The sequence below is a fragment of the Wyeomyia smithii genome, chromosome 3 (assembly GCF_029784165.1).
Source record: "Wyeomyia smithii strain HCP4-BCI-WySm-NY-G18 chromosome 3, ASM2978416v1, whole genome shotgun sequence".
NCBI lineage: Eukaryota > Metazoa > Arthropoda > Insecta > Diptera > Culicidae > Wyeomyia > Wyeomyia smithii.
Genome location: NC_073696.1, coordinates 186248669 through 186263692, shown reverse-complemented (window position 1 = coordinate 186263692; position 15024 = coordinate 186248669). Strand labels below are relative to the sequence as shown.

At 37.4% G+C, this 15024-nt stretch overlaps 1 protein-coding gene across 3 annotated transcripts in view; it reads right to left on the bottom strand.

Moving 5' to 3' along the window:
- Positions 1-15024, bottom strand: part of LOC129732571 (zwei Ig domain protein zig-8-like) — an 801587-nt gene that overhangs the window by 312379 nt on the left and 474184 nt on the right. For all 3 annotated transcript variants that reach the window (XM_055693546.1, XM_055693545.1, XM_055693547.1), the window contains one exon: positions 5215-6701. In XM_055693546.1, coding sequence (XP_055549521.1) covers positions 5215-5281 — 67 coding nt within the window. In that variant the 5' untranslated portion in view covers positions 5282-6701. The remainder of the gene's footprint in view (positions 1-5214; positions 6702-15024) is intronic.

Below are 15024 nucleotides of genomic sequence, written 5' to 3'. Positions count from 1 at the left end.
AGAAAAGATAGAAAACATGTTACTTCATGTTTAAACATATTAAAATACTTATTTCAGTTGAGATATTTACACTTTTCTTGCAAAATATGCAGCTATGCTACTTAGTGGCCCACTGAAGGCAGTTATACCCTATTTGCAATATCATATGTATTTTCTTGACTGTAAGCAGTCTACTAGATGCTGCTGAAAGTTTCTAACCAGCTGCATTGTAATTAACGTCAAGAATATTCATTTTACGCAAATATCGCGTCTATCATCTTTTTCCTAGTTCTAAAATTCAAATCCAGAAGTCGCACGGTTGTTTTTAGTTTGGCGTTTAATCGCCAATTTTCAGTGAGTTATCACGAGTTTGCGTTGCGGAAAAATTTAAATGTTTAGATTTTTCACTAGACGGTAGGTTTAAACTAAAAGAAATGCAATCCCAACACGCTATACATTTGCCAACTCCTATAATAACATAACCTCAAATTGAAAACAAAACCGGGTCTCATATAACCCCTGTTTCATACATATTTTATTCACAGTAAAGTACTAGATATTACATACAATTTCTAACCAGTTTCATTGTTAGTGACGTCAAGAACTTTCATTTCCACCCGCAAATATCGCAAGAAATACAGTCTCCTGTGTGTATCAGTGTTGTTAAAAAAATCAATCCATCATGGTTTTACTAGTTCCGAAGTTCAAATGCAGGAGTCGCACAGTTGCTTTTAGGTTTACGTTATATTGCGAATTTTGGTCTGTAAATATGATATCTCTAGCGTTAGTTTTTTATCAAGTCTCTCATCAAAAACGTTTTTAGAAACAGATAAAAACAGAACTCAATTATGACAACACTAACGGAAATAATACTACAGCTTATCTACTAGTTTTCTCTTGAATAAAGCTAACACCTCGTCGTCATCAAATTTACCAATGTTGTCCTGCTTCCAAGAATAGCGGTGCTATTCTTTGAACTAAGAATAAAAGATGGCATGTAATTTTGGAATAAGTCTAGGTCGGTGTCCTGTAATATTGAACTCAGCAAAAAATTGAATCTAGTTTGATTTTTTAGCCTGAAACATACATTTGCTATCTGTGTAAGATCTGTATGAAATGATAACGTTAACATACCCCAGATGGGTTCAATTTCCATCGGATTGATCTTTTGTTTTGACATTGAAACTTACACATTTTTAACCCAATAATGCTTCGTCGTCCGTTCACCAATCGCAAAAGCCGGCTTCCATTCCAATCGAGACCATTTCCAAATCCCAAGTAACGTTTCTGTTTCCTTTTACCCTCCAGTATCGTTCTATAATTCGACTGAAACGACTTTTGTACTGCTTTCGTAGTAAACTCCAGATCGTATTTATGCAGGTTTATGTTTCAAATTCAATAAGCATTTCCACTACGACCAATTCGAAATGCACGAAACTGTCAAAGCAAACGATGGAAGGAATCACAAAATAAAGGAAACTCAGTTCCCGAGTGGGCGGTAAGCATCGGACCCCTGAAAAAACATTCACGACCGTTCGCGATCAATCGGGTGAAGGTGAGGGCGAGACAGACATGCGGTGTGCGGTGTCTTCCGTTGTCAACAGAACTCAATTTGTTTTAGTCGAAAATGGTTCAGTATCATTGTTTGATTTATGTGCTGAGCAAGCGTAACCTGAGTGCAGGACAAAGTCGCGCTTCAGCAAACCGAAAGCAAACAGCACGCGAAATCGCAAGAATAAATTTAATTTGGGGACTGGCGCACGCCTAGACTTCGCCAGTCGCCGGGAGGTCGGTCTCTCGGTCCGCAATGTCAATCGTTTACCAACCTGTTATGATTATCTATGCAATTCGGGCGCGTGTGCGATATTGTGATTGAAATTTGTTTTCCGCCAAACTCTGTGCGCGCCCTGTGTTTTCAGTAATTCAATTCGCCTGCCGTATCGCATTTCACGAAGTGCTGATGTAGGATTATTTTCAGTGTAGAAATTAAACTTTGTTTCTGGGTCAGCTGCAAGTGCAGGTTGATGACACACACGCGTCGCAGGGGGCATTGTTACATGTTTGAGGTACAATAAACATAAAACACTAGTTAGGTTCGAAGTTTATACTTGAAACGGCGCGTTCTAACTAAATATCTACAAAATCCGAATGAGTTTAAATCATACGGATTGTAAATTACGCAATATCGGAAGTGGTTCCACTCGGCTCATGTAATGAATACGCCACACATTGATAAAGTTTGATTACTGATTTCGTTTGGCAAAATAATATTATTCCACCTGAAATTGGTTACTTCCAGGACAATCGAGATCGCTATCGAAATATATTGCTTTTTGGTATCTTTTACTGTTTCACAGGAACTGACAGGGAAAACCAAATTAATGTTATTGGAGCGGCCAATAATCAACCAATAAACAGACATTAGCGAGATCAATCGGATTATTGAGTAGTAAGTAGATCAAATGATAAATCCATACGTTATTTCGGGTAGAAACGTGTCTTACTATAGCATATGGGAGTAAAAAATCAGATATGAAAGAGGAAAAAATATATTTTAAAAGTGCAATTAACATAACATTTAAATTACTAAATGCATTAGATATATAATAGTTGAAGGGGTTGTTTATAAGACACGACCGCAGAGTTAAGGTAGAATACGACAGCCTGTCTATGTCAATGTATTTCTTGGAATAGGTTTGGGAATAGACTCAATTGGGGTTAACTATTTAATAGTCTCTTTGCTCCAGATGACGTTTACGTCTGTAGCCGGCACCGCGGTTTCACTTGCTGCCATATCCAAAACAATGAAATTGAATTGTTTTGAGGCTGTCTTTTGTGTCCAGTTGCAATCCCCATCTATCAATTAATAAGACTTGCGCGACAAATTATGTAATTCAGGCTCACTATCTCAGAAATTCTTCAGATAAACTTTGAGATTAATTGTGTTTGTCAATGCCATTTATTGACAACTGAATAATTTTTTTCATCATGGCAAATTTTTTATTTAGTTTTGTATTACAGCTATTATTTCAGTTATCACTGATTTACAGTGATAATTAAATTCTACATGAGGTGATTTATTGGCAATTATATATGACAATTCCAATCGCTTTACTGCTAACGACATACGCTATATAGCAAGCCACACATGCTATAAACATGCACAGACACGCTAGACATGCACACGCTATATAGCAAACCATGCACGCTATATAGCAAGCCACGCACTCTAGCCACACGCTATATAGAAAGCCACACACGCTAGCCACACGCTATATAGCATGCCACACACGCTATATAGTAAGCCACACACGCTATAAAGCAGGCCACGCACGCTAAATAGCAAGCCACTCTAGCCATATATATAGAATATATATGAAATATATATAGAAAGCCACACATGCTATAAACATGCACAGACCCGCTATAGACATGCACACGCTGTATAGCTAGCCACGCACGCTATATAGCATGCCACACAAGCTATAGACATGCACAGATAAGCTAGACATGCACACGCTATATAGCAAACCACGCACGCTATTTAGCAAGCCACACACGCTATAAACATACACACACGCTATACAGCTAGCCACGTACGCTATATAGCAAGTCACGCACTCTAGCCACACGCCATATAGCAAGCCACGCACGCTATATAGCAAGCCACACGTGCTATAAACATGCACACACGCGCTACAGACATGCATACACGCCATAAACATACATACACGCTATACAGCTAGCCACACACGCTAGTCCCGCACGCTAGCCACACACGCTATATAGCAAGCCACACACCTTATATCGGTTGGGACACACGCTACAGATATTCACACACGTTATGTTCACACACCCTATATATACAAGCGCTGGATGATGGTTACTTCTCAAACCACCTGACGGTGCGAGTCTCTTTCAGTTTCGGGTTGTATTCACCCAACGATATCTGAATTGGATTACCGCTGGTGGGGTCCAACTCAGATCGAAGTGAAGCCGAACTGAAAGAAATAAGAACTGCAGCTTACCACTACCACCGCCGCTGTTGCCCGCTGCTGATCCACTTCGCCTACTGCCATCGGTGTTGATGTCCGCTGCTGCTGCCTGCTGCTAGTAAAGTGATTTGCTTCAGGAGAAACAGTCTCTTATATAGCCCAAAGAGTGCATTCCCGGCTAACTAGGTACTCCATTCTGTCGTCCTATTTAGGGAAAGGCAGCAAGCGACCAATCATAAGTCGACATTTGCGTTTCGGCAATGTCCAACAATTTTCAATATTACAATAGTTTGAACAATCACATAACAATTTTCTGCATTTGGGTGCTTAAATGATTTTCCAATTGATTGCTGCAAAAATGACAGAAATCGGTTGGAAACTGACTGAGTTTGAAACGTTTGAAATTGGACAATTTTTGTGACGCTCTCGATGTTTTCGTTTTTGAAATTGGATCCCTGTATTGAAATTGGGTCCCTGTAATTGTTGCCGTAAGACGTATTCTACGTCAAAATATTAAAAATATTCTTGTTTATGAATGTTATACGCTTGGAAGGAACCATTAAATAGGATATTCTAAGAGTTTTTCGTCCTGTATCTATTGTGTCACAGTTACTTCGCTACTGTATATATTTAGATTCTGCGTTGAACGATACCCTCAAAAAATATTTAGGTCATTTTCACTGAAGGTTAATCTGACTTGCATTAGGAATGAAACATGTTTATTTGCAATCGATATAAATTTGTTAAGTACTTATTACATATTTCTTGAGATAAAATAAAACACCAAAATAACCCTCTAGTGCCCAATGCCGCCTTTAGACGATCTTTAGTTACACCTCTAAAAAGCTTCAATCAGTACTTAAAAAATGTATGTGAAGATTCCTAATGATTTTTTCGAAGACCGTCTGATAATTAACTTGGGCACTAGAGGGTTAAAGTTGAAGATATGACAAGCTCATGTTGCAGAATAAATCAAAGTCTGTATGGGATTAATGACATTTGAATTGATAAAATTTGTTGTAACGTATGCAGATCACATAGAACAGCATGTGTCAGTTTTTCACTCCCGTAAAGTTTTAGTCCGAGCAGACGCGCAGTTTTGCGAAATCAACAACACCTGAATAAGAAATGGCGAAATAATGTGTCATAAAATGTCGCTTGCTGTTCAACACTGATAAAAGCTCCGGTACAGTTTGTTTATTCTTCACCGGTTTTTTTTTTTTTTTTTTGCTGGAATTACCTGTATCACTCATGTCGAGCAGCACCACCAGCCACAAGATGCAAACAATGTTCTTCGTCATTGTCATTTTGAAACGCACTTTTTCACTCCGGGTCGAGAGGCAGGCGCTCCTTTCTACGTTGCCTTCTAATTGTGCGACGTTCGTTGCGTCAAGTCGCTGTTGGAAGTAATTTTTTTCGTTCGCTGTGATTTTAGCATTATTTTACGTACATCAGTATTCCACGAATATAGTTTGTTCCGCACACTGTTATCGTTTAGATTTTTTTTGTTACACACTGCGCACATACGAGCGCTTTCCTGTTCACATTCTTGATAAACTCAGCTTCTGTTCTGGGGAACTGCAGAGACTTCAGTCTTGTTTTTTTCTGTACAGTGTTTCGGCTTGGAGGGACATAGGAAATTGTAGCCGATGTAAAATAATATTGTTACTAGGCTTTTTTAAAAAGAAAAAAAGAAAACTAGCGTTAGGAGAAAAAACTGACACTTTCTGCGCTATCTCCGGCACAGGCTAACTTGTTTGCCTCGAAGAAAGCAACGGGAGATGAAAGCGATGCTGGCGCTGGCTGACTAACGGAACTTTAGAGATAAAAATGGCACCGAAGGCATATATTCCAAGTCTCTTGTGTGGGCTCTAACGGGATGATGATGCAGTCTTATGGGTAGGTGTTTCTCCATATAGCTATAGTTTTTTCTGCTGTGTCAAACTAAATCGCTTATTTACACTTACACCAAGTACAAAAAGTGTTCTACTTCGAAGTATGTACTACAACGGAAAGTGTATACAGTTTAGCAGGGGACGCTAGGACTTCTGAGGAAGATGGCGGTTGTATGGTTGAAAAGTTTTTTCAGTGTTGAACGTCGTTTCTTTCGGCAGGCCATAGAACCGTGTCTCGGTACTCGAAGAACTATTCTGACTGCATTTTATCGTTAAATTCCGCAGATACACGAGTGAAGGGTCTTCGTTTCACTATTCCTATCCCTATCCCCACAATACATCAACCCGATGGAACACGATGAATTATGTAACAGAAAGAAATCACTTTTAAATTAGGATAAGTTTTTCGAAGTTTTCCAACTTGATACAGGCGAAGCTTGATAAAGTACACCCACGGGAATCGTTCGGTAGAGTCGTTTCACTTTCTGTTTCACAGCTGCCAGACACAAAGTGTTCCCCACTTTTCCCCGCAAATATCGTTCAATCTGTGACTCGATGTGCACTCATCCTTGAAACTGTTCAATTCTGAACCATTTCCCGATTGATCTCCGCTGCAGCTTTGCATCCGTTCTTACCCCTTACAGACAATGCCGGAAACGGTGTGGTAGCGCAATTCACACTAGACTTGCCAGTCGATGAATTTCCTTTCTTCCCATTGGGTAATGCAGCGAAACGATGCTTGGCAGTGCGGCTGTTTGTATCTGGCCAAGTGTAACCCCGCTGTTTGATGATCGGCGTGGAGACGACAATTGCCTTAAGTGGCTTCGAAGTACTGAAAAGAGAAAAGAAAAGAAAAACCTGCGATCAGATAAGAGTAATGACATCCACTTCCGGCAGCCAACAGAACAACGGAAAGTCAGCTGTAGTAGTGTCATGCCCTTGGGCGATGGAAGCACGGTTTTTGCGAACAATGAGAGGAACGGAATAAAATCTTGCCAAGTATCTTGACTTGACTCAATTCCGTCCGAACCAATGAATAACGACTTGGGGAATATTGAAATCGGTCAGCAGGTAAGTTTAATATACATGGAAAATAGTAGGTGTAAAAACAGGAAGTTTTTGAGGCGATATACGTACTAAGGAATAAAGAAATGCAATTTATTGATAGGGAAGCAGTATCAGTTATGGCAATACCTAAAAAATGTATCAGTTATGGCCTATGGAGTTTAAATGGAGTATTGCCAAAACTGGTATCATTATGTATTTACATGCCTCCAGGCTTTAAGATTCAATTGTTAGAAAGTGCAGTTATCAACTATATTTGTGCAGTAAAACTACTATAATCAATAGAAATAAGTGTTTGGTAACTTTTAACAAACATTCATGAGACTGTCGTTATCGGTGTAGTTGAATTTTTTTTTTGGAACTCTTATTTAGGATGAAGAAAAGCTTAATCAGTGGAGCATATTTTTAACAGTCGAATAACTCTTGAATATGGATCAATACCTACAATTTCGAGGTGATTGAAATAGTGACCCTCAGTTGGGAACTTCAATCAATTATTGTTAAAGTTTGTTGAATCAGTTTGATAATCTGAAAACAAATCTGACAGAGAAAAAGATAGTGAAAAAGTTTATATACTTATAATGGTGGGGAAAAGTGATCGATTTTCCAGAACCAAGTTTTTTTGGTTCCTTTTGGGCCCCCAAACAATCCTAAATTTACCGGAAGTCGATAGGTTTTGTCTCCGTTTGGCGCAATGCGTTTTAAATTTGTATGAAAATTTATATGGGAAAACCTACTTTTTTGCATCTACCTTTCTAAAGAGCTCAATAATGCTCTGATGATGCACTACATTATGTTAAACTATAGTATTTCAGATGCCTAACAACTTTGTAGGAGACACTAAAGAGCTAGGATGTCCCTAAGAAGAGCTATAGCTGTTCAAAGTTGAGTATGTCGATTTAAATGCAGAAAATCTTCTTTTCTGCCAACATTACCAATGTGCCGGCGTCAGTAGGATTACCATCAGAAGTAACCTGTCGTAACGAGTTTATACACTCAGCTGGATCAAGTGAACAAATTTAGGTCAATATTCTAGGCGTAGATAGAATCTACAACGTGTTTCAGAGGTAACTTCTGATGAAAATCTGATAAGGCCGGTACACTGGCAGTGTTGGCAAAAAAATGATTTGCTACATAAATTTCGACATACTCAACTTTGAACAGCTCCAGTATTTTTTGGGACACCCTAGCTCTTTGATGTCTTCGGCCAAGTTGTTAGGCATCAAAAAAACAACCATTTGAAGTCATGAAACCTATGGTTTGGGCCACTTTGAGCTCTTTAGAATGGAAAAAGGCAAAAACGTTGGCTTTTCCATACAAATCTTCATATAAATTTGAAATGCAATGCGCCAAGCGGAGACTAAACCAATCGACTTCCGATAAATTTAGGCTTGTTTGGGGCTCCAAATAGAACAAAAACAAACTTGGTTCTGGCTTTCTGCTATCATGTTCCATTTATTCCATATAACGTTTCCCCACCCTAATACTTAAGTTCGAATTGTACTTTACACATTTTGAGTATTTTTGCATTAGACAATTCTCTAGACAAATCCCAGAACATTGACATGGTTTTTGAATAATTTGGAGCTGAACTCAGTTTAGTTTAGCTTGACTGTTTTTCAAATAATTTGGAACTGAACATAAAAAAAATTGGATCCTGTGAATCGTTGCAATCCTATAAGAATTTGAAAAGATTATTTTACACCACACTTTTATTTCACTTCTCTTTTTAATTCTATCACTTTCCACTTATCACTTATCACTTATCCATTCTGCTGTAGTCCATCTAAGCAATCAAGAAGGCGCAATGTCAGCGTTGAAATGCGCATTTGCAATAATAATTTTATAAGTGGAAAGTGATAGAATTTAAAAGTGAAGTGAAATAAAAGTGTAGTGTAAGAGTGTGTAGATTCTCCCAGCAGCTCGAGTAAAAATGAATGAATGAATTTTCTGTAAATATCGAATTGTCAGTTTTAAAAACAAAAATTATATACTACATAGGTAACGAGTAACGAGTAACTCTGCGGCAGTCCTTTTGATTCACAGATAATTATTGAATAGATTACTTGATCTTCTATTGTTTGTCTATTTTCCGACATTGTGTTAATGTTTTGTTTCAGTTTACAAATATTAAGTTCTGAAGTGTGTATCTACGAAATATGAAAAAAAGAACTCTAGTTGATGGAATTCAATCTAAACAGAAATATTTTGAGATAAAAATGAAAAGCAAATTGTAAGATTTCAGTTTAAACTGAAACATCAGATCAATTTCATGCAACATAGGACAGTTTCATTATTTTTTTTTTATTTGACATTTTTGCAAAACCTTGGCACAGATGATTTTATGAAAAAGAATGACATCTCTTGCTCTTCTGTTTTTAGTTCTTTTGATTTTATTTTACAATATTCAAATTTTGGGACAACCTCTTTCGCCGAGTAGAAATGGGCAACACTGTTTTTTAAAAGTGCAGAGTAAATCCTGCAACGGCTCGTAAAAAACTAATTTTAATGGTATAATTGGGACTACGGAATCACGTGTGATAGTGGAAGTGAACACTAAAACGCTGCTAGTGAAAGCTGACAGTAGAAGTGAACACTAACCTGCTAAATATAAGTATAGTGCACATGTGGGAGGTAGTTTAAAAGTGATCAATTTGTTACTTCCAAAATTGTACTTCATAAATAGAAAGTGACAATAAAAAGGAGCGTCATTTACTTCCACATGAAGCCTTGCATAAAAGCTTGTATGCAGGTCCGAGTGAACAGAGAGTGCTGCTGTTTTCACCGTAAATGTAGCAAATGCATTGCAGTCTTTTTTTTTCTTTTCTGCTTATATTTTTAAATTTATCATTATTATTTTTTTTTATTTTTCTTAATGTTGCAATTACGGAGACGATCGATTAATTACATTATTTATTACAAGTTTAGCAATTTGTCATCAAATTTTACATAATATTTTGGTACATACATAAGTTTTATCTTGGTACGTATATAAGGTAAGATTTATACATTTTGTTTTTTATTTAACTATTTTGCCACTCCTCTAGTCAATAAATATAACAAGTATATTGAACACGAGTCAATTTTTTTTACATAAATGTATCAAATGAATCGAAAATTTAAAATGATGCTAAAATCTCAAGAACTTTAATATTATTTTGAGGATTCTAGATCCCGAAACTAAGATAGATGCAGAAATCACTGCCACAGTGGGATCTAGAAATAGATTCACACACACACAAACACACACACACACAGAAAGAGAGAGAGAGAGACGAACAGAAACACACACAGACACAAACACACACAGAGATGAAGGAAAATTGTCAAGGAATACTTCCAGAAAAATTAATTTCCTTCATTTAAAAATCTGGAAAAAGAAATAGAATTTAACATCCTGCACAGGAAAAAAAAATTTCAAAAACAAAAAGTGATTTTTAAAAATCGATCATTTCACATTATTTTCAAAATAAGTTTTTTAGATAGACATTTTACATTTTAAAAAAATCAGTTTTTGTCTCTGAGGACAAAACCATCGGTAATGACAAGAGTGAGAGAAAGGTTAATTAGTATGTACAGAACAGTATTGGGCAATTGAATTACCTATCTTTAAAACTTATTTTTGGAAAAAAATCTGAAATTACATTTTTTTTGAATCAGTTTTGCTTTCAAATGATTTTTTTTCGGTATAAAATCTCAAATCAATTTTTTAAATATTTTTCTATCAAGTTCGAATACTCTTCTAACAGTCATCCTTTGACAACTTTTCTCTATTTCTTGTCATTATTCAGATATATCGGTTTATAGAAAACTTCAGCACTTTTCAAATTTTAGTACAATTAGTACAATAGTACAATTTTAGTTAAAAACATATACGCAAATGTTGCTTAGAGTAGTAAGGTTTAAATTCTCTCAAAGTTCCATTGAATTACACAGTTTCTATATATATTTTTTGTGTATTTTGATGCAAAACCAAATTTCCCCGAGTTTGAACATATTTCAGCACTTGCGCCATTTTGTATTTTTGAGAAATCGGAAATTTTCGATGTTTTTTTGACGCCGTTTTGTTTTAAGACCAAATATCAAAATTCTAAGAGTTTGTCCACATATTAGCATCTTCTTACCCATCTTTAAAAAAACATCTTAAATTGGACAAAAACTTAGCTCAAAACGGTGATTCTACGAAAACGTTTTTGGCATGGTTTTGGTATATTTCACATATCAAAATTGGTATATTTCGCTAATATCAAAAAGTGGTAGTCAAATTATGTAAAAAAATCTCAGGAATCGATTAGTAGATTAACTTATTTGAAATCTGTTTAATGTAATAACAAGAGTGTAAGCGTTACTCAAAGATACAATATCAATTTGTCCTTACATGATCCTCCCCCTTTTGCGGGGAGGGGGTTCGAACTCTATCAATATTCCATATTTTTGTATCAATATTCCACTAACAATATGTATTTTTTGTAAAAAATCATATCTCTTTGCTAATTTTGAATTGTTTTCACAGAATAATTCAAGACTGTTAAAAAATAAACTTTTTAAGATTATTAATTTACAGTTTTTTTTCTAAGTTTTGTTTTTCGCGATCAATTTATTTTTCATGGTGAGACAAAATTATTCTCTACATCTTTAAAACATACCGTTCATGCTATAAAATTTTTTGTAATCATCGATACCTTCTTACATAAGCCTCACATAAGTGAAAAAATCTAGTAGATTGCATTAAAATCTTTAGCACATAGGGACATCTGTGCAAAATTTCAGCCCGATCAAAAGTGGTCCTCTGTTCCATAGGTAACGAATGATACAATTATGGGTAAAACTAGTTTAGAGTGTATTATGTGCTCAAAATTCAGCCCAATGGTATCGCGCCATGTTTCAAGGGCAAACATCTCAACGTATGTGTAAACGAGATAGCATATCACCGCCACTTTTCATACACCTTTATCTGACAGCTGACAGTGGGCACAAATGAGTCACTGTTACTCGATATAGGGATGCCGATGGCTCGTCAAAAATCCATCACAATCTGTCAAGTGGTTTTCAAAATGGCTTCAAAGCATGAAGTGTTTTGACAAGAAATAATAGATGAGACTGTCGAAGATCTAGGCCTGCCCTTCTGGTGGGCTGCAAACAGTTGGAAATCGACCATCCCACTATGTCCCGTGTCGTAAAATCGTTCAAAGATACCCAGCGGCGAGCTGGTAGCGGAAAAAAGCAAAGACAACTGGCACCGTGGAAGCATGAAAAGTTACACTACTGACTGCCGTAATCTCGTAGACTGACGTAAGCGCCAAAGTGGCCGATTTGTGTTTTTTTGCGATTAAACGATAGAACACACCAAATTGGACCTATAGGCGCCGAAATTTGATCAAAAGTGTAAAAAAAAGCGTCAGTAATTCACGAAAACGAAATGACGTAACCGCCATTTCTACTCCACGTAACGTAAATCCAACACAACTAAGTTTGCGATGTGTTTATTACATTCAACGACTCGAGAGCTAATCAAGCAAATGGAACCAAACTTGGCACGTAGAAGTTTTTGGGAGCCAAATATATTTCTATGGTGGTACGACACCTCTCCCCTTTTCTGCAAGAGAAGGGTTCAGTACAAATGAAACACACATTTGAAGTAATTTTTTCGGAGAACAGCTTGAAATGATCGAAATGATGCACCAGAGCTAAGAATCGACCCCAGAGACTATTTTGAATTCTAAGATGGCAACTTCTGGTTTCTGAAGAACAGACCAAAATGGCCAAATACCACCCAACATGAGAATTTCCGGAACTAGAATGATACCCAGAGGCCAGAACGCATGCCTTTTTGAAATCCAGGATGTACTTTTGCTCTCTGAAATCATTCCAATATTATCGTATACCACACGCAAAAGTTGGATGGTGCGAAACCGGTATAAAATTGTGCGTTTTCAGCATACTCGTTGATGTAGTTTGGAACCAGTACAATGATTGCGTGTTGGGGATAACGCAAACCATGCTCTAGCGTTTTTTTTTTTTCAATGTATTTGGCAGCTCCAAACTACTACACTTGAAAAGTTTCAACTGGTGTTAGTATCGTCATGTTGATTTGTACTGGTATTGATAAGGTTTTTCAGAAGGTAGCTCTCGTTGAAACTGTGTAACCAGCAATCAATACTGATAATTTGAGTACCGACTAGATTAATGAAAATATTAACTGATCGATTCACTTTCATGAATCTGGTCATTTAACAACATCATTGAATCATTAACAATTAAAAAGATACTAAGATTGTTCAAAACATTTTGCATTTATCTATGACTATGGTTAAATTCATATGCATAGGATTCCACGTTACTGGCACCAGCGTCACTAAGTTGTGTGGGGGTACATGAATCCCTGAAGGTTGTTTTGGCTGCACAGTATTATTAGGGATGAGCAAGTTGTTCATATGAACCGGCGCACGGAAATGAAGCACGATTTTTCGAGCGCCCCAAAATAATCTTTCGGCCGAAACTGAAGTTTACCAGACTGAAGGCTGAAGCCGAACAAATAAGACTGGCTATAAACGAAGAGAAAGAGGTTCCGGAGAAGACAGTATAAAATCTTTGCCACGAATTCATATTAGCAGTGATGAAATCGAGCTGATAGACGAGTTCAGCGCCAGCACCAGCAGAATCATTTGTCGATGCCTTATGACAGAAAAGCGTGCCTTCTTTGGACCCGGAGGACGCTCCTCAGATGAAGCACGAGATGCATCAGCTGCTTTGAGAGCCACTCATCGTTCAAACGGCGAAAATCGGGAGAATATGGTGTGCCGCGCATGTCGTAAGGACGTCGGAGAACAGTTTGGTAAAAATGGTTCTCGATAACGGCCCAACTGGAACGAGTCGATGAAGCGCGCAGCGAGTGAGGTGGCTAACTCAAGTGAAAGACGACCGGCGAGGCCTTCACAGATGACATGCCTGGCAAGCTACAGGCATGGGCCGCATTGAATAGAGACGACTTCTTCGAACAGCAAGGGACACTTCGGCCTAGAGCTGATTGGTAAGGTTAACCAAAAATATCAATTCTTCCGTCTCCACAGTTCATCCAACAGACAGTGAAGCGGACCTCATTTCATACCTTTAAGGTAAGGAAGGCACCTCAATGAACCGATAAGCAAAATGCAGTGACCGAATACCGCACCAGGAAGCTGTACCGCGTTGGTGCAGCCGAAATAGACAACAAGGTAAGTGCGGGTGTAGATTCCCGGCCTGGAGTTTTTCATCGGCAAGACGAAAAAAAACACAAGAATTTCGAAAGAAAAAAATCTTCAAATTTGCCAAGAAGTTAGTGTAACAGGCGATCTATGAGGGTGGCTAATTCAGCAAACAGTACACTGCCGGTACCCGGATAACTGTCCCATAATGAAAAACAACATGTTGAGAAAACGGCGATTCAATATTATCCGTGAATTTTCGGATTTCCAGCAAATACATCCAGAACCAATGACCATAACAGTTTCATGGCACCACAAGTTTATCGTTGAGAACAAAAAAACATGGATGGAATTGGTTTTACGTTATGTAAGTTGAAAAAAAGACAAAATGGGACAAAATATGAGGGTACATTTCAAAAGTACTCGCATATTTTGTCCCATCACATATGAATTCAACCAGCAACCGGCAGTATCATTGGCAACATAGATTGTACTACAGAAAAACAACATTAGTCTAGTTAATTAAATGACATACTTCTATATGCTTAAAATAATCCGATATACACTAATCTAGAGCAAAATTATATGTTTGCTGTTTGTACCACTATGCAGTGGGATTGTAATGCGGGTACTTTCAATATGGGACAAAAACAACTTGGTATTTTTTCCATACAAAAGTATCAATATTAAATTTTTTCCAGAAAATATGATAACAATTAAGTCGATTCCTTAGATAACTCAAAAGTGACCAAAATCAGTATGGGACAGTTATGCGGGTACCGGCAGTACATATAGGGATACCATCTGGTCGAAGGTAGAAATCAGGACATTCTTTTTCGGCACGAATTCGATCTAAGCCTAAGACTTCCTAGCCACGAGGAACGATACTGGCCTAACAAGCAGCTT